Consider the following 24,500-nt stretch of genomic DNA (forward strand, 5'->3'; position numbering starts at 1 on the left):
CCATTTCTCACTTGCCTAGTATTGTTCTGGGTGTTTGTGCTAAGGTTTAATGCTGCTGCTTAAAAAAAAAGGCATTATTGTGAAGTTAAATGGATGAGATTGCCTTACCTTGTTTTGCAGTAGACCTACACTCCCATGTAAACAAAATTGGTTTATTTTTTGCACCTGAAGATAGCTGTGGGGGTGGCTGTAACATACTGGCTAGCATGTGAGATACCTTATACCTGTACTGGATAGAATGTGACTTGATCCCATTCCGTAATTATTTGTGATAGAATTACCCTTTAGGGGCTGGAGGCCTACAAATAGAATATATATCAAGCAGCGTTGTCAGACCTCTGGCCCATAGATCAGATCTGGCCCACTTAATGTATTTATGTGTCTCATATGTCCTATGTTCACATGCTAAAGAATCATAGCTTATTTTTCCCTTTTTCAAGAATAGAAAGTTTCTAAACCCTCATGATTGTGCTTGATTCCAACATGAACAGAGCATCATCCAGCCAGTGTTGTCTTTCTGAGTTTGAAACAATGATCAAGAGCTGTAAACTGCGCTGTTTCTCTCCATTACCCTCAATGAGGTGTAACTATCTATAAAGCGTAATGACAATACTTTAAATGTCATAATTAATTTTTTAATTGATGCTCATTATAGGTGCTGGGATGATGAAGGGGTTGGGATTTAAGTCCACACCAAGATGGGAATGGGGAGCTGCTGCAGGGAAGGAAATGCGGAGGGAAGAACAGAAGAGACACCCAAAGACAGAGGAAGAAAAAAAAGCAAAAGAAGGATGGGAAAGGAAGTGAAAAAATGGGCAGAAATGTTTGTAGTCTTACCTATCAGAATATTTTCCCAGTGAGCGATGCTGACTGGGACAATAAGATGATGACTAAATAAAAATACGATTGATAACTAGAACAAGTAATTTTTTACAAATCAACAAACATTTTGAAATTTCAAAATTGTTAAAATTTTGCAGGGCTTGTAACAGACCAGTTAAATAAAAAGAGTCCTGACATTTTTAATCAAAATTTGTCTTGAAAATGTTATAAAAATGACTTTGTTAATGAAAAATTTGGATAAATGTTCTGCAAATACAGTTAAAAATATGGAGAATTTTGGGGAAAAGGAAACACTTAAGACAAAAGTTTGTTTTAAATAAAAGGCCATTTTTGTCACCCTTCCCCCCGCTCCCCGAAAAAAGTGTTCAAAAATTTTAACTAGCTACAATAACTAAAACTGAGTTACAACATAAAGGCCATATTTCCCCCTTTATCTTTGTGCAAACTCTCATTGACATCTATGGGAATTCCACTGTGGGCTGAGGGTAGGTTGTATAGTCATAAATGTCTTCCACAACCCTTAAATCACAGGTTAAAATGGGACTCAGCTCTTTCTATTGAATAGATTTGATATTCCTACAGCCTGCAACAGCATAAGCATCACAGTCATCTGTAAACGGATGGGCCTGATTGCTTAAACCATTTAAAATGAGACAGCACAAAGAACTAGATAATACACTGTATGCGCCATATTTAACTGACAGGATGATGTATTATGACCTATAGATCTTTTTTTGGTTCTAATCTTAATTATGGAAAAGGCCAGAGAAGCTTGTCCCTGAGTCAACCTATGTCACTCGCAAATAGAGATAAGTAGCACTTGAATAGCTTACGTGATACCAGCTAACCAAAGGATTAAACCTAATAGCCACATGCTGATATATAAGACGGGAGAGAAGTCTGGGTATGGTACCTACAGAGAAACCCAGCTCTCCCACTCCAGCTGCTGGGGAAGGAAGGGTACTGAGATTCTTCTTAGTTCTTGGAGCTAGTTTGGGGATTTTTACCTTTCATGTCATCCTCTGGAGAATAAGTGCCTTGGAGTATTTTGGGGTTGTTATTTTTTTTGTTTGTTTTTACTTCAAATTTTATTATTCAGGCGAACAAAGATGAAAGTTTAATATCCCTGAATGTATGGATGTATATCCATTGAAGACATAGTTGTAATAAAAGCAATAACAGAAAACAGATTATATGTTTCTTCCAACTCCGTTGATAGATGGAACTAGTAATTGATTAACTCTGATCTATTCCCCTATATGAGAGCATTTCACTTAAACTGGATTACATAGATTTCAATTTAAATGAGTGGAAACACCTGTTAAATATGATATTCAATGTCCTTAGTTAGAACTTGTACTATGTGCAGAAGAAAAGTATAGAACAGGCAAGAAGATCAAAATAATAATGAAAAGGAAATACTACTTTAAAAGTACATTTGGAAGAAATATAACTTAAATGTTAAATTAGTGCTCACTGTCACCCTTGCACATTCACACGAGGGAAAAAAGGAAAACCAATCCCAAATCATGCTGACTGATCTCCCCCCCCATCATAAAACCAGCACTCACACTGTTGCTATTACTGGTGGAACTACATGGACAGTGAATTCCCACTTAATGAATTCCAGTTATGAAGTTTAGCAATGTAGACAAGGTCTTAGTTTCCTGGTGACCTCCAGAGTGAAAATTGTTCTATAATTCTTTAGTGACAGTGCATTGAATTAGAGGGGATGGGTGTTAGGTTTGGTAGCCTAAGTAAAACTCAGGTTTAGCAATCCCACCTCTCTTGACACTATTTTGTAATAGTTATAGATGTGCCCTAACCTTCCCATCAGTATTTGCTCACTAGATTTTGGAAGTTCTTAAAGAATGTAGTAGCGATCATAATTGGTAACCTATAAAACAGATAAGAGATGTAGGTGAGCCAATTCATTGTAAAGCCATTTGTTTTACAGTGTCCTAATATCCATAGTTATTGCCATTGAGCTATCTCTTCCTTAACTACAGCAAGGAGGGTAAGAATGTTACTGAATCTTTATTTGGAGTCAGGTGCAGGGCCAGCTTCAGAATTTTCTGCCAGGCCTGAAAATATTTTGCCACTGACACCACCCTGCAACCCAATCGCTCAAGCCCCGCCCTCAAAAAAATCAGACTGTGTCCCGCCCCTGCTCACCGCCACTCTATAAATGTGAATGAAGACAACTGTCTCCATTTTATAAATAAATAGAATAACTATGTGCTTCTGAAAACCAGGAACGTCTCTGTTCCCGTAAGACTTGTCAGCTTTACAGAACATGATATTATCCTGCTTGTTGGTGATGGGACGGAGATATGGTCTCTATTCCTCTCCCATCTTCTTTGCTGCTGCCAGATGGCAGTGGGTTGTGTCTGGTACTCTACCCAGCCTCCAGTTTTGGGTCCTCCTCCTGGGTGAATAGCTCCATGCATTTTGTAACAAACAATTGAAAGTCAGTTCCTCGTTCACTTACCTGCCAATCCCTAAATATTCTAGGCTTGAAAACACATGGTCACCAGAAGGAGAGACCCTATCAGCCTGGGTGAAGTGTGCCCACACTGCCATGCTACAAACAATGCCGCACCAAGGCCACAGCTCTTCAGTGTTCATTACCAAATTGTTACTCCCAAACTAATACATCAGTTCTGTCCCCCTCGCCCCCAAGCAAATAACTTCTGGTGCACATGTACACCAATTACTAAAATGGGTCTCTGCACCATCCCTTTCAATAAATGGATTCTGGGCTCTGCCATGCTTCCCCCACCCTTCATGAATTTTGGACTCCCTGCAGTTAATAAATACACTCCCCTCCCCTCCCACCCGACTCCCATTAATTAATTCAGGTGCCTTCCTCTGCCCATTAATGAATTCTGAGCCCCAGATAAATGAATGAGACTCCATACCCGTTTGTAAAACTTCTCTGGAGCTGCAGGATTCTAGGATGTGCCAGGAGACCCTTAGCAGGAATGTCAGCTTCTCTGCACCTCTCCCTTCCTCTTTAAGGAAAAGTGCGAGTGCCACATTTTTTTTTTTTTGCTCCTCTCCTGCCATTTGCAAAGAGCAGTTGGCTCTGCCATGCCACACTCTGCCTCTCCCTCCCCTCCTGAGGTAGAGGAGCTCTTCAGGAGGCTCCTTTGCTTCCTGGCCACCCCCTTACCTCCTACGAAGGACTAGGGTTGCTCCGCTCCTTTGGTCTTCCCTGCAGAGTAACCAATTGCTTGTCAGTCCACTTGCCTGGGCAGCATTTCCAGTCTCTCTAGGCTAACAGGTGACTTGGCTTTTTAAACACTGAGTCATCAAACACAACAGATTAGGGACTTGGCTCCCTGCATGGATGAGGTGCTAGTGACATCATCAATAAAATTTTGGCCTCACAGCTTGGCAAGTAAGTGAAGGAGGAAATTATTTTTAAATATTTCATTTTAAAATGCATTTATTTGTAATTTCTAAGGGTCTTCTATATTCTGCTGACCTTCCAGTTTGAGATGCTTGCATTACTGTTCCCTGTCCTGCGGATACACTCAGAGGCTATCTGCTTCCAGGGCTATCAATCTGGAACCTTTGTTCAGCATGAAATTAAAGAACTAAATGAAGTTAATTTCCTAAGTGAGAACAAAAACACTGAAATAAATGTTGAGTTATTCTGATACCATAATCAATTTTCTTGCCCAACTGTGTGCTGCTTACTCACATAAAATTCACTTTAGCTTCAGTAGGAGTTTTGTCTGAATAAGGAGTCCAGAAGTGTGCTTTGAGGACAAATTCTGCACTTAATTACATAGAATCAGTTCAAGGGAGTTACACCGAAGTAAATGAGAGCAGAATTTGGCCTGTGTCAAGGTTCCTTTCCCACTCTGAACTCTAGGGTACAGATATGGGGACCCACATGAAAGACCCCCTAAACTTATTTCTACCAGCTTAGGTTAAAACTTCCCCTAGGCACAAAGTCTTTGCCCTTGGATTAGGTAAAACGCTGCCACCACCAAGTGATTTAACAAACAATCAGGGAAAGGACTACTTGGAGTTCCTATTTCCCCAAAATATCCCCCCCAGGTCTTAACACCCCCTTTCCTGGGGAAGCTTGAGAATAAACAAGATGAACACAAACCAGCCTTGGATTTTTAAGACCCAAAACCCAGTCATATTCTTAAAAAACAGAATTTTATTAGAAGAACAAAAAAAAGATAAGGGAACAACTCTAAGATCAGAATGGAAGATAATCTTACAGGCAGTCAGATTCAAAACATAGAGAATCCCTCTAGGCAAAACCTTAAGTTACAAAAAGACACAAAAACAGGAATACACATTTCCTCCAGCACAGTGAATTTACAAGCCAAAACAAGAAAACCTAATGCATTTTCTAGCTAGATTACTTACTAACTTTACAGGAGTTGGAGGACTTGCATCTTTGAGCTGTTCCCAGCAAAGGTATCACAAAGACAGACAAAAGCCTTTTTCCCCCCCTCCAGATTTGAAAGTATCTTGTCCCCTCATTGGTAATTTTGGGTCAGGTGCCAGTGAGGTTACCTTAGCTTCTTAACCCTTTACAGGTGAAAGGATTTTGCCTCTGGCCAGGACGGATTTTATAGCACTGTATACAAAAAGGTGATTACCCTTCCCTTTATATTTATGACAGCCTGTAATGTAAAGAGTGTGCTACTAATTTGGGGCTGGTTGCTTCAGGACCATAAGGAGATTCATTTTGCTGGTGGTTTTATATATCTGTAAGTTTTTTGTTTTGTTTTTATAGGCCAACTCAAGATTGGGCTTCTGGACTTTCTTCTGTTTGGCAGTCTGATAGCTGCAGTGGACCCTGTGGCTGTACTGGCTGTGTTTGAAGAAGTTCATGTCAATGAAGTTCTGTTTATTATCGTTTTTGGAGAATCGCTGCTGAACGATGCTGTAACTGTGGTAAGAGGATTTCATATCCAAGAGTCACCCCAATTCTGGAGGGTTTATTCTGAACTAATATATCCACCATGGAATAAAGTAGCATATTGTCTGTGGCTCTCTGCTCGTGTGTCAGCTACCACACGCAAGTTCTACTGGCATAGCTTGTCCTCCTTGTTTGCAGACATTTTGTTGCAAGTATTAATTATCTGAATGTGAAGAGGGCATGTAGGTCACATATTATGTTCCTGTTCCCTGGTTGGATAAATATAACTCTTAAAATCAGGTTTCTGGTACAAATACTTTATTTGCCATTTCTAGTCATCATGACTATCATGACTTACTAAATTTATTTCCTGAGGTTTTGGGGTACCCTCTGACAGTTCTTTGAACTGCTTGAATTCTTTTGGTCCAATTTTGCATATGCTCTTGTTCTATGTACATCTCTCAGATATCTTCTTCGTTTATGTCATCTTGGCCTTTCCAACTTTCTTCACTATTTATCTGATTGCTTCCACTGTCATTACTGATAATGTTGCTTCTCAGAGACATTCATTTATCACAGATGACAAAAGCTGCAATGTTACCAGTTCTTCTGATTTTATTGTGAGTCTTGCAATGTGGGGTATTTTTCTTAAAGCCCCAGTTCTGGGAAGCTGGAGAATCCCAAAGGAATCTCAACTTTCATTTTTTAAAAAGTTTCTAGACTTGATGGTTTCAGGGAAAAGTTTTAAAATGTGACCCCAGTGCATTGTAAAGGCCCAGAAACCAAAAAGCATATAAACAGAACTTAAAATGCATTGTTTTTAAAAATCTCATGATTTTTTGAATATTTGGGTTTGGCAATACTGTGGTCAGCAGTTGGATATCTATAAATATCTGTGAGATCTACAATGTAGAGTAATAAGAGACTTACAATACAGCCTAGCTAACTCAAGTTATTTCTGTAACATCTCATCACTAGCCCTGTCTCTGTAGTAATGAAAGTGTTATAATAATTCCCCAAACTGTATTCTCAATTTCCAAAGCACGGTGTTTAATTTTTGCCCGGAGACCCATTTGATGCTTACCAAATTTAGAATTCTCTTTGCTCCAGCATACATTTTAATTAAATAAACACTATATCGAAGAGATGTTTTGATAACCAAATTATTTTGCTTTTAATTTCTTGGTTCTTTATTTTGCCTATCCACTCCCTTTTGGATGCACAAAACCTAAAGTATATATTTTTTAACCCACAAATCACCCTCTGTGCTAAAATAATTATAATCCATTAAACTGCAGAATTTATCATAATTCTCACTTTTCTTCATCTTTCTTTGCTGTCCATGCCTTCTTTTAAAAAAACTTTCATCAAGCACTTAGCTGCTACAGTGATAGGCTCTATGGAAGACCCTTAGACACACAGGCAGACAAAACATCCAGTTCTTCGGATAGATATATTCTACAGATTTCATTTTTATCATATTTTGGCCTCTTGCTATTTGATTATGTATTCTCCAAACAGTTTGCTGCTTCAAAATAAATGGATTTTTTTTTTTTACTTCAGTCTAACAAAATTTCAGGATTTCCCAGACCCATGCATGTGGTGATTTGAATTCGCTTGATTCAGGAACAAATGCTAAGAGAAGCTACTTTTCTTTGTAGGTGCTGTATAATGTGTTTGACTCTTTTGTTGCAATGGGAGCTGATAACGTGACTGGGGTGGACTGCGTAAAAGGCATTGGTGCGTAGAATTTAATTATATGTTAATTGTTGATAAGTCTGCAGGACTGTAATAATAAATCATTGTAACCCTGTCAGCTTATGGCCTTTTGTAGCAGTGTGGGATTCATCCCAGCAGCACCTCCTGTTAGCCATTCTGGAATTAGCTCAAGTCCTTCCATAGGGCGCCCTCCTCCGGTAGTGTCTCCCCTGCTTTCGGAGGAACCAGGAGTCTATAGTCCAGCCACTCGCCTTGGTGGCCTGCTGCAGTCACCAGTCTAGTCCCTTGCTCCAGGGGCAAACTACTGTGTTGGCCACTTCCCTCAGGGCAAGTGAGGGCAGCCCTAGCACCTTATCTGCCCTTCCTCCAGGGCCTCAGTCTGGCAGCAATCAGCCAGAAGCTCCTCCTTCTGCCCTGCCCTGCCCTGCCCTGCCCTGCCCTGCCCTTCTCCCGAGCAGGCCAAGAAGAGACTCCCTCTGCTCTGTTGAGCAGCCCTTTATATATGGCCCCTGCAGACCCTGATTGGCCACTGCAACAAGTCACCTCCCGATTGGCTCACTTAGTGAGCCCTCCTCTAATTGGAGGGTTCTGCGCAGGCTCCCTCTGTCCTGCTTTAACCCTTCCTCTTCCTGGTGTGGGGCAAGTGCCCCACTACACCTTTACATACCCTTTTCCTTCCATCTCTAACCCTGAGGTTCTGTGGCACACTCCAGAAGAAGAAACCCACACATGTACCTCCTCAATATTTGAGAACTGTAGCAGAAGAATTTTCCTCCTGAGTAGCAGCTCTGGATGTTGGGTTTGCACTCTGAAATCTAAGCAGTAGTTGGGTTAGATGGTTAAGATTACCTGACCTGACAACTATGCGTATTTTCTTCATGATTCTGCCCTACCAGCCCTACCCTTTTGGAGCCCATCCAGCAGAATAGCTCTAACTTGCTCCTTTCCTGTAGTAGGAGGGCTTTTGTAGCCGCAGCATGATAGTGAAAAGGTTATATAGATATATATTCTGCATCTGTTTTTTAAATAATCAGGATTTGACAATGGTTACCAAGCAATGTTGTCCAAGATGTTGCAGTTCTTTCTCATTCTAAGCATAGGAAAACATTGTATCATTTTATGTACCACTGTGTTAATGGTAACCCATGCATATAATTTTGTATGTGGTTTGGGGGAAACTTGTTTTTGTGGCTTAATGGGGAAATTGGTTTGGGGCAAACTCCTGGCTTTTGAGCAATCTCACTGTGGTGACCTCTAACAATAAATAACCCTGTGTTTCCCTGAAAACGCTGAGAATTCCATATTCATACAAAGCACGCAAAAGTGATAAATATGTGTTTAGGGTTTTTTTTTTTTCAGGTAGCTGAATTATGTCTCAGAATGATGGGGATCTAGCACCATCTCTCAACATCGTTAACCGTTTGATAGGAAAGACAGTAATAATTAAGACAGTTAGATGGTATTGATTTTTTTAAAAAAATCAGTTTAATTTGCGTTTGTCCTTATTTCAGTGTCTTTCTTTGTGGTGAGCCTGGGAGGAACATTTGTTGGCATTGTCTTTGCGTTCCTGCTCTCGCTGGTCACTCGCTTCACCAAGCATGTCCGAATCATTGAACCTGGATTTGTGTTTGTGATCTCATACCTGTCCTACCTCACAGCAGAGATGCTTTCTCTTTCTGCCATCCTTGCGTAAGTCTTTTATTTTATTGTTCTCCCTGGCAGTACTGGAGATGGAGTGTGGTTTTCAAAATCAATGAAATGTTAGATTTAAAGCACAGAGGCAAATTAGAGAATACTACACGTGAAAAAACAAAGACCTGGTCTGAAAATCATGATTAAAAAGTAAGCAATGGGTTACAGATCTAAAATATGCCTTGAAAAGGAGTGAGGTTTCCAGGGTCCAGTTTGCAGCATGAAGGCTCTTATTGTAGAATATACTTATTTGTTGGTCCCATATATGAATGCTAGTGCTTTGATCGTAACTGTTCATATCGATTCAAATTTTCATTCTGCCACAGAATTTGTGATTAACGCAAACATTTTCTAAAGCGTGAGACAAAGGAGAGTGTTGATCTGACACGCTGCGCTCTCTGCTTACAAATTTTAAACTGCCAAATTTTATATTATTCTTAAACTTTCTCCACATGGCCAATTCCCTGGCAATCAGCTAACTATATGTCAGGACAGGCAGAGTAAATTTGCCTGTGCTGTATTGAATCCTAGTGTGATTTTTTTTTTTTTTTCCCCGCTGCTGTACGTTGGTTCTGAGCATACCTTCCATCTCAATTTTTGTCTATCCACTTTCAGTTGTTGTTAGCCGCAACTGTTTCCCAGGCTCTCAACCAGAGCAACATCATAGCCAGTATTTTCAAGATCTGAAAAACCTACTGCAAATGTCAACTTAGGTTTATATCTAATGTAAGCTTTAAAGTATTGACTGTGAAATAGGATGGAAAGTTGAAAGGCAGAAGTTAAGCTGGAGTTTTTATGATGTAATTAAACATTATCCTAGGGGGTGGGTGTTTGTGGTATGTTTTCTTCATAGTTCAGACTCTACAGTATTCATTTAGATGCATTTATTTATTTCAAGAATACCAATTGGAAGCTTTTTTTCCCTGTCTGGCAACTGAAGTAGAGAGAGAAATACATTGCAACAAATATTATTATTCAAAGAACTGATGGGCTTCTTTTCAGGATAACTTTCTGTGGTGTCTGCTGTCAAAAATACGTCAAGGCTAATATTTGTGATCAGTCTTCTACCACCGTGAGATACACCATGAAAATGTTGGCAGGTGGATCTGAGACTATTATATTCATGTTCCTGGGAATTTCAGCTGTAAATCCAGACATCTGGACTTGGAACACAGCTTTTATTCTATTGACTTTGGTCTTCATCTCAGTGTACAGAGTCATTGGTAAGAAAAACTGTTATTCAATTTTCGCAGTGTTGATGCAAAACCTATTTTCATGCTATATGGGATCATGGCATTTAGGGGCTTGTGTTTTTTGATATGCACCCATAGTTCTCAGTAATCTCAGTTGAAGTTATTACTACCGCTGGTGGATAGGAGAATAGATTCTTTAGTAAGCTTCATCATTTGCTGAAATCATAGACCGTTTTAGTAAGATGTTTCAGGTAGCACACCTGAGTTGCCCAAGAACTAATTTCCTGGACTTTGGTGGCACTGGCAAATCTCTAGATCAAACTGACTTTATGCTACAACTTCTACCTAAACAAAAGACTTGCACTTTTTTGTCAACCATCTCTTTACTCCTCCCTCTTCCCTTAGCTCTTTTAATTCTATAATTAAGAGATTATATTAAGCTAATTTTATGCTTGACTTCAAGCTTGAGACCTGGTGATATAAGGCCCTACACAATTATAGCTCATATTCACTGGTATATGATGCAAGTGATTTCCAATGGCTGGTGAGAAACAAAGAATGAGAGGCAGTGCTACTGCACCCATTTGGTGTACTGCAAAGGAACGGGGATTAGCTGTCATTTTATTGGCACTATATAAATGATTCATTTTCAAATACGTCAAATTCCAAATGATGAATAAGAATTTGCTAGGGTGTAGCTTATGTTCAAGTCTGTACTATTTAATCATTGTGGTGTTAAGTGGCAAAAAAAGACAGCCATGTAATATGATAAAGTACTCCTTGAGCAGAATTTACACACGCACATTCACATACACTGACACCCAAGAAAGCATTAAACAAAACTTGGCTCGTGAAGGCTTCAAATACCTCCAGTTCAAAAAAAATACAAATAAAACCCTATAACTAGATGGTTGCTCTTGCCTTTTTGGTTGGAGTCTCCTGGCACATGAGTGGAGGGTCTAACCCTATGTCCTTCCAGATATCAGTTTGCTATGCAGAAATGCTATAGTCTAATCAACCACCGGGGTTGTGTGCCACTTCAATAAACTGTTGCATCCTTGACTGTTAGCATTTTTGACATAATCCTGGGTAACTAATGGTGTTGCTGTATTGCTGGAATATACACAGGGGCTCTCAGTAAGAGTCATCAATAACCAAAATAAAATTTAAAAATATCAACAATGACAATAAGTGTCAGTGAAGTAACTAAACTAGATGGTTGATTAAAAACACTGGAGATATGGTGATGTCAGGTGTTACATAATTACAGCTCATGTTCTCCTGGAGGAACCACAGTGGTGACTTGAATTTCTTTAGAAAGATCCCTCCCACCAGCAGGCGTGGGTCACAATCTGCGCTTCTGAGCACAGGGACTACTCCTGGGGAGAAGTGCTCAGAAGGGGAGGGATGCCTTCCTTTGCTGCCCTATCACAGAGGGGAGCACACAGTGGGTGCACCCCAGTATGGGATGATGAAGCAGTCACTTCCTCTGCACAGCTGGAAGCTCCATGAGGCATTGTACCTTCTTGAGCTTCAAGTCCCCACCAGGCTCTTGCAGTGGGATACATCTCTGCAAGGACACTAATGTAGTGCACTGGTGTAATTCCACAGTTTAGACCCCAAGACACAATGGTATGCAATCAAAAAATCTGCAGTATGACATATTAATGGTATCACATTACCTCCCAAAATCAACCCCTTTATAGCATCACTGTCTTCTTGAAAATAACAGGGTAAAATGTCATAAATCATTTCTTACTGCACTGGAAATTCTCTACTCGTCTTCCTCTGTTACATTTCAAGTAGCACCACCCAGGAGGCCAGCCTGATGATATAATAGTGCATTATGTTGCCATCAAGGGATGTGAAATGGGGTCCTTACGGACTATGGCAGTGGAGAGCTGAAGAGATATAGGGTGAAATCTTGGCCTCACTGAAGTCACTGGGAGTTTCAATGGTTATGGGGGGTGGGTGGGAAGGTCCCAGAGCTCAGGCTCCAGCCAGAGCCCTGAAGTCTACCCCTCAATGAAACAGCCCCGCAGCCCCAGCCCAGTGAGCTCAAGTCAGCCGCGGGTTTTTCTTTGCTGTGTAGACATACCCAGTGGGGCCAGAATTTTGCCCAGTGTTCCCACACTGCAGGGTTATCACTCCTGAATTAACCCTTCTGGCCAACGCTCAGAGCAGAGATGCTGATTGCTGGAGAGAGCTGCATCCTTTTCCTTTGGTTGGAGGTGAGGGGGATGGTCACAAGTATGCAGGACCTTAGAACCTACTGAAAGGAAGAGTAATAAATGTAACAGAGAGTTTGTTTTTAAAGGAAGTTGGTTAATCTATTTCTGTTACACTTCAGTGAGCCTGTGACTTTTGTTTTTATAGGTGTAGTGATACAGACATGGGTTCTAAACCACTACAGAGTGGTCCAGCTGGAAATAATAGACCAAGTGGTAATGTCGTATGGTGGACTACGGGGAGCTGTTGCTTTTGCTCTAGTCGCACTTCTGAATGAGAATAAAGTGAAAGAGAAAAACCTATTTGTCAGCACAACTATCATTGTTGTGTTCTTTACCGTTATATTCCAGGTAATTCAATTACTTGATTCTGCTTCTTAAAAAGAGGAGGAGGAGGTCCAAAAGGTATGGACGTGCCCCTCCATTTAAAGCAGTTCTCAGCTGCAGGTGAGGTACTGTTTCAGTGAGCCAAAAACATAATTGGTTCTGTAATTTTAGTAGCAAAGATCCCATTTTATGTTTTCACGTGGCACCATAGGGGACAAAACACAGTTTGCTGTGTGCTAAAAAATGTTCAGCCTTAACAACTGCCGTGTATTAATAGATCTCAGGTGAATATTTGAACCGGTACCCTTCCTGTCAGCTGAATACCCAAGGGAAGCCGTCTTTTTACTGGGAGTTCCAAATAGTAAACTGCTTTACCATACGCACTCTGATGCATGTTTTTAAAAGGCATAAAAAAGAAATGGAAAAAACATAATTCTCCATGAAATCATAATTTCTGACAAAATATATCAACATTTGCTTATGTGGAACTAAGCTGACTCACACCGACTAAGGATCTGGCTCAGATAGATTATAATGTTCTTAACATGTCAGAATTTCAGAACAGATTGAGAGTAGATTTATATTCTTGTAAGATGACTTTGAAATTTTTATTAATGTCTTGTTATCTAGGGTTTGACAATCAAGCCTTTGGTACAGTGGCTAAAAGTGAAGAGAAGTGAGCACCGAGAGCCCAAGCTGAATGAGAAACTCCATGGCAGAGTAAGATTGTAACAGCAATATCATGGGGGTTTGTGATTGCAGTAGAAATGACTAGAGATGGTCAAAAACCAGGAAAGAAAAAACGATTTTCCTTTTAGACAAACTAATTTCAAGATCAAAATAATTTCTGGTCACTCTTTGCATTGCTTGGGGGGATGCCCAAGTGGCTAAGTTTTTACTTCCTAAACCCTCGGAGGATGGGAGACAACTTGCTCAGCCTTGTGGGGCAATGGTGCCCGTTAGCCTTCATCTGGAAAAATTAGTGGTTGGAACATAGAGGCTTGACTTTGAGCATGTCGATTGAAGCATATGAAAATAAGTTTACTGTAAGGACTCTAAATATTGGTTTATCTGTGTATGGGACAATTACCGGGTAGGCAATTATGAGAACATATAACTTGCATGTTACATAAACAATAGTGTATAGTCTAGTGTAAGTGCTAATTTACAAATTAGCACAGACAGATTTCTAATCAAGACTGAATGCTGTTCGCACCCCATATGTCTTGCACCTTTGCAGTCCTAGAATTTGAAGGACTCTTCACCTTCAGATCTCTTGAAATTCACCTTTAGGAGAAGGTCCAAAATCACTTTTTATATAACTTCTTCCTGTACTGAATATTTTCATAGCGTTCAAGACCAGAAGGGACCATTAGATCATCTACTCTGACCTCCTGTATATCATAGGCCATACATTTCACCCAGTTACCCCAGTATTGAACCCAATAATGAATGCTGTCAAGTCTGCATCATTCTGATAGTTTTAATACTAGAAGTTATCTAGTGTGAATTAGTAAGTTATACTATGGATAAGTTATACATGAGGGAAAGGCAACCAATTAAGCATGTTAACAATTCAACTCATGAACTCAGTACTTACCCTGTGTCTGAAAATTTAGTGAAAACAAGAACTCCTGATGTGGCCTTAAGTTTTTCCATTAGACAGGGTGCCAAGTCTGACAGGTGTGTCCCATCTACCTCTTCCTCTTTGGAAACCTTAGTCTGGTCCTACATATACCACTGTGGCCCCCTGCTGGATCCTTAAGTTTCAGTGGACTCCAATTCTAATGCTACTGAATACATCTGATCCTGAGCACACTTTTGCTTGTCAGCTGAGATGGTGTTTGTCTTCAAGAGAGATGAGAGGAAAGCTTACAAAATACTCATAACAAAGGCAAAGAAGGAAAAGAACACAAAACACCCAGAAGTAGCCTATATATTTTGTTCTTTCCAAGTTTTCCGCCACATAAAATAATACCTTCCAGGTGTGTATTTGTGAAGTACCTTTGGTGTGTGAGTAACAAGTTGAGGGCTATGTTATGGCATTAGCCATAGCCCTTCTTTAGATGCAGTGCAATGCTGCACCACTACAATGTGAGTTCCAGTAGGGATTGTGTCTCAGGGAAGCACAATACCTCCAGGAGCACCTAGGAAGGGCACCCAATACATCACCCCTCAAGATAGCATAGTATACATTCCCAACCAGTGGTAACCATGTACCTGACTTATCATATCTTATTCTGTACATCCCTAACTCTTTGCCGTATATATCCGGTGAGGTGATATTGAGCATTGTGCATATATTTATATTCAGTAGTAATGCTCATCAAGTGCACCATGGTGTGCACTAATCTAAACCTGTCGTGCTGTAGATCTCCAAGAAATCAGATGTTCAGAGTAAAGATTAAGAAGGCATAGAAACAAAAAGTCAAATTCTGCTCTCAATTACACTGATGTAAATATGAGTGAGAGTAATTCCGCGGAGTGGAGTTATACCAGTGTAAATAAGGAACAACTGAGGACAAAGATTTGCCCAAGATGTTGAGTGATTTACAGTGAGAATAAAAGAGGGTTGGTACTCGCACTACACTGAGGGAAATATTCATTCTCAAAGAGTATGGCAAGGAGCTAGAAACAACAAGAAAGAAACCTTCAGCTGATTTAGAAGAGGCACATGGCTTGAGCACTTCTGACAGCAAAAAGGAAGGAGATGCAAAAGTGGGATTAAGATGAAGGAGCAATAAAAGTGAGAGTTAACAAAATAGGATCTGATTCTCCTCTTACTTAGATTTGGGTAAATCAGGAGTAATCAGTGGATAGCACTATTGTAGAACTGAATCTGTAGGAAATTGAGATGCTAATCTCAGCACACTCATGTAAACAGGAAGTAATTCCACTCTATTCATAATATTGTTCTGGACAGACACCAAATCTGACCCATATGAATTAAGCTATTTTATAGCAATGCCCTTAAATTCAACACCATATTAATTTTATGTTCCTTTTAATAGGCTTTTGATCATATTCTTTCTGCTGTTGAAGACATATCTGGACAAATAGGACATAATTATCTGCGAGACAAGTAAGTGGTGTTAGCTTCCCTTATTTTACTGACCTGGACAGTTAAGGAAATGGGAATGTATTAACATAGTGATAGCTTTGCTTACATTTGTCTGATGAGCAAAATGAGTATTTAGGGAATAACTGAATGGAGACAGCTTGGGAAACAGTGGTCTTTCCCCTCTGCCACCCCCCCCCCCCCACTTCCTGAATTTCTGGAGTTAATCACACTAGATAAAAACCACATTGTTGCAAACATGTGCATTACCTGTGCAGTTAATAACCATTTAGATTATTCAACTGGAAGATTTTTTTAAATTCTAATATAAAATTCTAATATACTTAACGTTGATCCAGTTTGTTTACATTTTTGCATTCCATTCATCTTGGAAAATGAAACACTAGCTATTTTCATTGATTTCCTCACTGTGAGAGACTCTAAGGGCAATTCACAGATTAAACACCATTGCCCTCCTCTGCTTCAATAATCATTTCCTGGAGAACCAATGTTGTCTATTCTGGATAGGAAATCCCTTTTTTTTAAACTATGACTTAAGTTTTTGAGGCTGTCCAAGTGAAAGGTCTGGGATGTTGCCACCGTCTTTTCAGTTTATAACACTTTAACTGGTTGATAATCCCCAGTGGATTTTGGGGACTGTCCATCTCCCACCAATGGAACCTTTTCAGTGTCACAACTAAGGCCTGGGATTAGGCCTTCACAAATGTCATCATCCATATCTAGGCAGCTATGCCTGTGTAGAATTATTTGAGAGATGGGCCATTTGCACAGGATTTGAACTGAACACACAAGTTTAGCCCCTCTGATACCAACTTTAGGAACCATATTTGGGGGGGGGGGAGAGAGGATGTTAATCTGTTCCAAATTGAAATGCACAAATGTTACCTCCTTGCTGTTGTCTTGGACAATAGGTTCTTCAGCTTTCAAATATTTTCACCATTTCATTTCAATTGTATATAATGGGTTATAATGAAGATGCTGTGAAACCATGGTAATGGGCAGACTTTGACAACTAGAGCAGGGAAGGAAAATAAAAGGAAAGACTATTAAAACCTGGAAATGTAGTTTCTTATAGTGCAACTTGAGGATGGAAAATCCTTTCAGCCATGGGCTTAAAGCAATCTCTTTCTTTCCCCTCTGTTCAGTTTAGCACTGCTGCAGTAGGACTGAAATAGAGAGCATGGAGAGACCAGAAGTTTGAGCAGAGCGTTGTCCAAACCAGCTTCTGAGGGAATCTGGAAACTCTGGAATCTGTACAAATGTCATCTGTTATGGTTTGTTCTATCATAATAGATGACATTTGTACAACTAAGATAATATTTAACACTCCTTAACATAGCAGAGTAAAGAGATTTCTGTTTGTTCATACAATGATGTTTTTAGGAGGGGTCTCATATAGAGAAGCCATTTTCCCTTGGGTAACCAGGAATCCTGTCCTGGGTTTGGGTATTGGGAACGAATTTCTGACTATGAGAAGATAAGAGAACACTTCCTCAGTTGTGGCGTGTTGGCTGTAATGGTGATGAAGCTGAAGCTTTCTAAAGTTGCAGGCCAGACAGAGCCTGATCACTTCGATTTAGGAGGGGGGGGTCTCCCTGAAAAAGGAGGAAAGGCCTGACCTAACCTAGATACTTGGTTAACTGTTAGCTTTGGTGACCAAGATCTCCTGAATAAGTGCAATCTCAAAGTTACTGAGAACAGGCACCACCTCGATATCTGAGAATAATTCACCAGGGGGCATGCAGTGTCTTCTCAGTGGGGCCAACATACAAGACATTGGGTAAAAAATCACCCATTACTGAAGGTAAACTCTTTTACATAGAAAGAAAGAGATTTTTAACTTTTACTGTGAGGTTTCCTAAAGGCTCTTAAAGATACACTCTAAGAGTCAGAAGTAGAAAAATTAAAATGGCATTATTCCCTGATGTATGGCATGTCCTATTTATTTTGAAACTAGAACCATTTTGCATATTCTAATCACAAACCTCTTACTGCTGTTGTTCTGCAGTAGCTGTGCCTGGTGGTTGCAACTCTCAAAAGATTGTTGTGAATTGTGTAACTCCATATAAGGCTTTTCCAAATGTGCTTTAAATAAAGCAACAAAACATATTTCCCTGTGTTTATTATCCGATAAGGTGTATAACAATGCTTAACTCAAAGGAACAGCTGTTCAAGCAAAACTAAAAATGCTAACTATCATTTAAATTGTTTGTTTAAATTACTAGGTGGTCCAATTTTGATCGGAAAATCCTCAGTAAAGTCCTGATGAGAAGATCTGCTCAAAAATCAAGAGACCAGATTCTTAATATTTTCCATGAGCTCAACCTGAAGGATGCTATTAGCTATGTGGCTGAGGTACATTTAAACATCTTATCTTACACACTGTATTTCTTTGTTTGAAATATTGCAGCATTTCTCAACTTCCATGTATTAGGAGCGCTGAATCAAAAGCAAATCTACTTTTATGGTGAAATGGTATTTGAAGTGCATTGTGTCCCATTATTACCTATTTAGATTCGTAGATGCTAAGGTCAGAAGGGACCATTCTGATCATCTAGTCCGACCTCCTGCACAGTGCAGGCCACAGAATCTCACCCACCCATTCCTACGAAAAACCTCACCTATGTCTGAGCTATTGAAGTCCTCAAATCATGGTTTAAAGACTTCAAGGAGCAGAGAAGCCTCCCTCAAATCACCCATGCCCCACGCTACAGAGGAAGGCGAAAAACCTCCAGGGCCTCTCCAATCTGCCCTGGAGGAAAATTCCTTCCCGACCCCAAATATGGCGATCAGCTAAACCCTGAGCATATGGGCAAGATTCACTAGCCAGATACTACAGAAAATTCTTTCCTGGGTAACTCAGATCCCATCCATCTAATATCCCATCTCAGGGGATTAGTCCTATTTACCCTGAATATTTAAAGATCAATTACTTACCAAAATCCCATTATCCCATCATACCATCTCCTCCATAAACTTATCGAGTAGAATCTTAAAACCAGATAGATCTTTTGCCCCCACTGCTTCCCTTGGAAGGCTATTCCAAAACTTCACTCCTCTGATGGTTAGAAACCTTCGTCTAATTTCAAGTCTAAACTTCCTGGTGGCCAGTTTATACCCATTTGTTCTTCTGTCCACATTGGTGCTGAGCTGAAATAATTCCTCTCCCTCTCCTGTATTTAGCCCTCTGATATATTTATAGAGAGCAATCATATCTCCCCTCAACCTTCTTTTAGTTAGGCTAAACAAGCCAAGCTCCTTGAGTCTCCTTTCATAAGACAAGTTTTCCATTCCTCAGATCATCCTAGTAGCCCTTCTCTGTACCTGCTCCAGTTTGAATTCATCCTTTTTAAACACGGGAGACCAGAACTGCACACAGTATTCTAGGTGAGGTCTCACCAGTGCCTTGTATAATGGTACTAAAACCTCCTTATCCCTACTGGAAATGCCTCTCCTGATGCATCCCAAAACCGCATTAGCTTTTTTCACAGCCATATCACATTGGCAGCTCATAGTCATCCTATGATCAACCAATATTCCAAGAAGAAAAGGAGTACTTGTGGCACCTTAGAGACTAACAAATTTATTAGAGCATAAGCTTTCGTGAGCTACTTATGCTCTAATAAATTTGTTAGTCTCTAAGGTACCACAAGTACTCCTTTTCTTTTTGCGAATACAGACTAACACGGCTGCTACTCTGAAACCTGTCAATATTCCAAGGTCCTTCTCCTCTTCCGTTACTTCTAATTGATGCGTCCCCAACTTATAACTAAAATTCTTGTTATTAATCCCTAAATGCATAACCTTATACTTCTCTCTATTAAATTTCATCCTATTACTATTACTCCAGTTTACAAGGTCATCTAGATCCTCCTGTATAATATCCCGATCCTTCTCTGAATTGGCAATAGCTCCCAGCTTTGTATCATCTGCAAACTTTATTAGCACACTCCCACTTTTTGCCAAGGTCAGTAATAAAAAGATTGGTCCCAAAACCGATCCCTGAGGAACTCCACTGGTAACCTCCCTCCAACCTGACAGTTCGCCTTTCAGTAGGACCCATTGCAGTCTCCCCTTTAACCAATTCCTTATCCACCTTTTGATGTTCATATTGATCCCCATCTTAAGTAATAATTCCCCATGTGGCATGGTATCAAATGCCTTACTGAAATCTAGGTAAATTAGATCCACTGCATTTCATTTATCTAAAAAATCTGTTACTTTTTCAAAAAAGGAGATTAGGTTGGTTTAGCACGATCTACCTTTTGTAAAACCATGTTGTATTTTGTCCCATTTACCATTGACTTCAATGTCCTTAACTAATTTCTCCTTCAAAATTTTTTCCAGGACCTTGCATACTACAGATGTCAAACTAACTGGCCTGTAGTTACCCGGATCACTTTTTGTTCCTTTCTTAAAAATAGGAACTATATTAGCAATTCTCCAATCGTTCAGTACTACTCCTGAGTTTACAGATTCATTAAAAATTCTTGCTAATGGGCTTGCAATTTCAGGTGCCAATTCCTTTAATATTCTTGGGTGAAGATTATCTGGGCCTCCCGATTTAGTCCCATTAAGCTGTTTCAGTTTCGCTTCTACCTCAGATATGGTAATATCTACCTCCATATCCTCATTCCCATTTGTCATGCTACTATTATCTCCAAGATCCTCTTTAGCCTTATCAAAGACTGAGGCAAAGTATTTGTTTAAATATTGGGCCATGCCTAGATTATCTTTAACCTCCACTCCATCCTCAGTGTTAAGCGGCCCCACTTCTTCTTTCTTCGTTTTCTTCTTATTTATATAGCTATAGAACCTTTTACTATTGGTTTTAATTCCCTTTGCAAGGTCCAACTCGACTCGACTTTTAGCCTGTCTCACTTTATCCCTATATGTTCTGACCTCAATTAGGCAGCTTTCCTTGTTGATCCCTCCCATCTTCCACTCCCTGTATGCTTTCTGCTTCTTCTTAATCACCTCTCTAAGATGCTTGCTCATCCAGCTTGGTCTACAACTCCTTCCTATGAATTTTTTCCCCTTTCTTGGGATACAGGCTTTCGATAGCTTCTGCAGCTTTGATTTAAAGTAATCCCAGGCCTCCTCTACCTTTAGATCCATAAATTTTTCAGTCCAATCCACTTCCCTAACTAATTTCCTTAATTTTTGAAAGTCAGCCCTTTTGAAATCAAAAGCTCTAGTCACAGATTTATTTTTGTTAATCCTTCCATTTAGTTTGAACTGAATTATCACTTGATAATTGATCATGACTCATGATCACTTGAGCCAAGATTGTCCCCTACAACCATTTCTTCTATGAGGTCCTCGCTACTCACCAAAATTAAATCTAAAATGGCATCCCCTCTGGTCGGTTCAGCAACTACTTAATGAAGGAATCCATCAGCTATCGCATCTAGGAAAATCTGAGCCCTATTATTATTACTAGCACTGGTCCTCCAGTCTATATCTGGGAAGTTAGTCTCCCATGATCACACAGTTTCCATTAGTATTTACTTTATTAAAAACATTAAAAAGGGCTCTATCCATATCCAAATTAGATCCCGGAGGTCTATAGCACACCCAAAGCACTATCCTAGGAGAGGCTTTACTAGTTATCTTCCCCAGTGTAATTTTTGCCCAGACGGACTCTGTCTTATCCATTGCATCGCTTCTTATTTCTTTACATTCTATCTCATCATTGATATACAATGCTACTCCACCACCTTTACCTTTGTTTCTGTCTTTCCTAAACAGCACATACCCTTCAATACCTGTAGTCCAGTCATGACTACTATTCCACCATGTTTCTGTTATCCCTATAATATCTGGTTTCACTTCCTGCACTAGTAGCTCTAGTTCCTCCATTTTGTTACCTAGGCTCCTCGCATTGGTGTACAAACATCTTAATTTTTGCTGTTTGGCCTCACTCACATTTTGTACCCTATTAGGCACAGTCATTCTACAGCCAGTATAACCTATTAGACTAGTACCCACACCGCCCTCGCTCCTTATATACATTCTCCTACCCATGGCTGTATCCTTTCTTACTTCGTCTTCTTCCCTCTCAATGCTAAAATCTGGCATGGAGATTACCTGGACATCTCCCAACCATCTCCCCCAATTTCCTAGTTTAAAGCTCTCTTTATCAGTTGTGCCAGCCTTGATCCTAGAAGTCTATTTCCTTCCCTACTCAGATGAAGTCCATCCCGAGAGAACTGTCCTCTGTCCGTGAATGCCTCCCAGTGGCCATACATCCCAAAGCCCTCCTTATAGCACCACTGCCTAAGCCATCTGTTGACAGTCATAATCTTGTCACACCTTCGTTGCCCTTCTCTAGGAACAGGAAGGATCCCACTAAAGATCACCTGAGCCTCAATTTCCTTAAGCGTCTTCCCCAGCCTAGCATAGTCTCCCTTAATACTTTCCAGCGAGAATCTAGCCGTATCATTTGTTCCCACATGAAGGATAATTAGGGGATTCTTTCCCGCTCCCTTTAGGATCCTTTTCAACCTCAGGTCTACATCCCGTATCTTAGCACCCGGAAGACAGCACACCCTTCTATTCTCTGGATCAGCTCTAGTTACAGGCCTGTCTATTCTTCTCAATAAAGAGTCCCCTATCACATAGACCTGCCTTTTCCTGGTGACAGTGCTATTCTCCAGTCTCTCCCCTGTTCCCTCTGGCTGCAAGTTCTTTCCATTCCTATTTTCCCTTATCCTCTTCAACCCATCCTGTATCCTCCTGGGGCTCATATTTGGTGTGGTCTCCCTTGATTCTTCCGCTTTTCCTATAGGACTAGCCTCTCTTCTCTTCTTCCTTACCCTTCCACCTTCAACAAGTACCTGCTGAGCCCCTTCTTCATTTTCCAACTCTGCAAACCTGTTCCTAAGCTCTATTTCTCCTTCACTAGCCCGTCTTTTTCCTCTGCCTGGTTCTTTTAGTCACATGCTTCCACTGACCACTTTCCTCACCCAGTCTCCCCTCAAAATTCCCCAGCCCTGCTTCCATCTGTGAGTCTGAGCTTTTCCCTTCAGATACCTCATGTCTTTGCTCCATCATCTGCTCAAACCCCTTCCTAAACTCAACGAGACTTTCCACCTGCATCTCCAAACCTCGGATCTTTTCCTCCATCAGCTCTATCAGACGGCATTTCATGCAGAAAAAACTCTTACCAGGTCCCCCCTCCAGGATCATGTACATACCACAGCTTCCACATCCAGTCATCCTCAATGTGTCTTCCACTACAGGAGTCGCTCCCACAGCTGCCTCCGTATCTCTCATCGCCTTCCCCCCTAAATCCTGTTAATCTGGGAAACACAAGTCACACCAAAAAGAACCCCCCCCAGCAAAAGCAAACCCCAAACAAGCACCACAATGCAACCTCCCTTTAGAAACTCCCACTCAAACTCCCCTGCTTACAGCTCTGTTTGCTAGCTCTTGTGCCGCTGTAGCTGTCTATTTATGTGATTGTGGTTCATTGTATTACCTCTAAATTCGTCAGTACCACTGGATCCTGTATACGTCACTGTTCTGTTCTGGTAGGTGTCATTTAGGAGTTTGGCTTCTGCCTCCGCATGCGTTGAGTTGTACCTTGGTTTCATGGAAATTATGCAAGTGAGCATGTGCTAGTCAGCATGTGTAAAGGTGGCAGAATCTGGCTCCCTGTGAATAATTAAACAAGCTGTGGCTGAAGCAATAGTGTGCTTTCCTAAGATGACTTGTTCAGAAATTAGCATTAGAGTAAGCAGTGCAGATGGTAGTTGCAGACTGAGAGCATCTGGGGGCTAGCCTCAAGGTGGAGCTTATTTTTGTAGCCAGATGAACTACAAGCTTGATAAAGAGCTGTTTTTTTTTGTTTGGTTGGTTAGTTGGTTTTTTGGTTCATTGGCCTTCCAAAAAACTAACACCAAAACACAAAACATTTTTGCTGCACCAGCAAATTCAGTGTTACTCGTGGGCAAAATCCAAAATCTTTTGGAATGGTTCCCAAGCTTTTTCATTTTGTGAGCCATGTCACAAGATAACAGTCTTTTTTGGGACCAGTTCTTCCTGCTCTATCATCTATTTGTTGGTTCTCTAATTGTTTAATTCTGCGGAACACCAGGAAGGACTCCAAACACCACAGTCTGAACAGCTGGCCTCTCAAATTCCTACCAATCTCTGGATACCAGCAGGCCAGAAAATCTCCTTGTTGTTCTCCCCAGCTTACCCCGTTAGTCTGGATATTGAGCAAGAAGGCTTTGTTGATCCACACTCCTATGGCACATAGGCAGTCTTCAACTAATAGCTAGAACCTCATCTAGACTAAGAGCTTAGGTCAAAGTGTCTTGTTCTAGTTATCACACACAGAAAGGTTTCAGAGAGCAGCCATGTTAGTCTGTATTGGCAAAAAGAAAAGGAGGACTTGTGGCACCTTAGAGACTAACAAATTTATTTGAGCATAAGCTTTCATGAGCTACAGCTCACTTCATCGGATGCATTCAGTGGAAAATACAGTGGGGAGATTTATAAACACAGAGAACATGAAA

The 24,500-nt window shown here is 40.5% G+C and overlaps 1 protein-coding gene across 2 annotated transcripts in view; it reads left to right on the forward strand.

The window, feature by feature from the left end:
• Positions 1-24,500, forward strand: part of SLC9A3 (solute carrier family 9 member A3) — a 74,977-nt gene that overhangs the window by 34,774 nt on the left and 15,703 nt on the right. For both annotated transcript variants that reach the window (XM_043508575.1, XM_038390807.2), the window contains exons 3-10: positions 5,612-5,772; positions 7,399-7,477; positions 8,968-9,145; positions 10,151-10,371; positions 12,718-12,920; positions 13,527-13,616; positions 15,908-15,978; positions 18,201-18,330. In XM_043508575.1, coding sequence (XP_043364510.1) covers positions 5,612-5,772; positions 7,399-7,477; positions 8,968-9,145; positions 10,151-10,371; positions 12,718-12,920; positions 13,527-13,616; positions 15,908-15,978; positions 18,201-18,330 — 1,133 coding nt within the window. The remainder of the gene's footprint in view (positions 1-5,611; positions 5,773-7,398; positions 7,478-8,967; positions 9,146-10,150; positions 10,372-12,717; positions 12,921-13,526; positions 13,617-15,907; positions 15,979-18,200; positions 18,331-24,500) is intronic.

This window comes from Dermochelys coriacea, chromosome 2 (genome assembly GCF_009764565.3).
Source record: "Dermochelys coriacea isolate rDerCor1 chromosome 2, rDerCor1.pri.v4, whole genome shotgun sequence".
NCBI classification, from domain to species: domain Eukaryota; kingdom Metazoa; phylum Chordata; order Testudines; family Dermochelyidae; genus Dermochelys; species Dermochelys coriacea.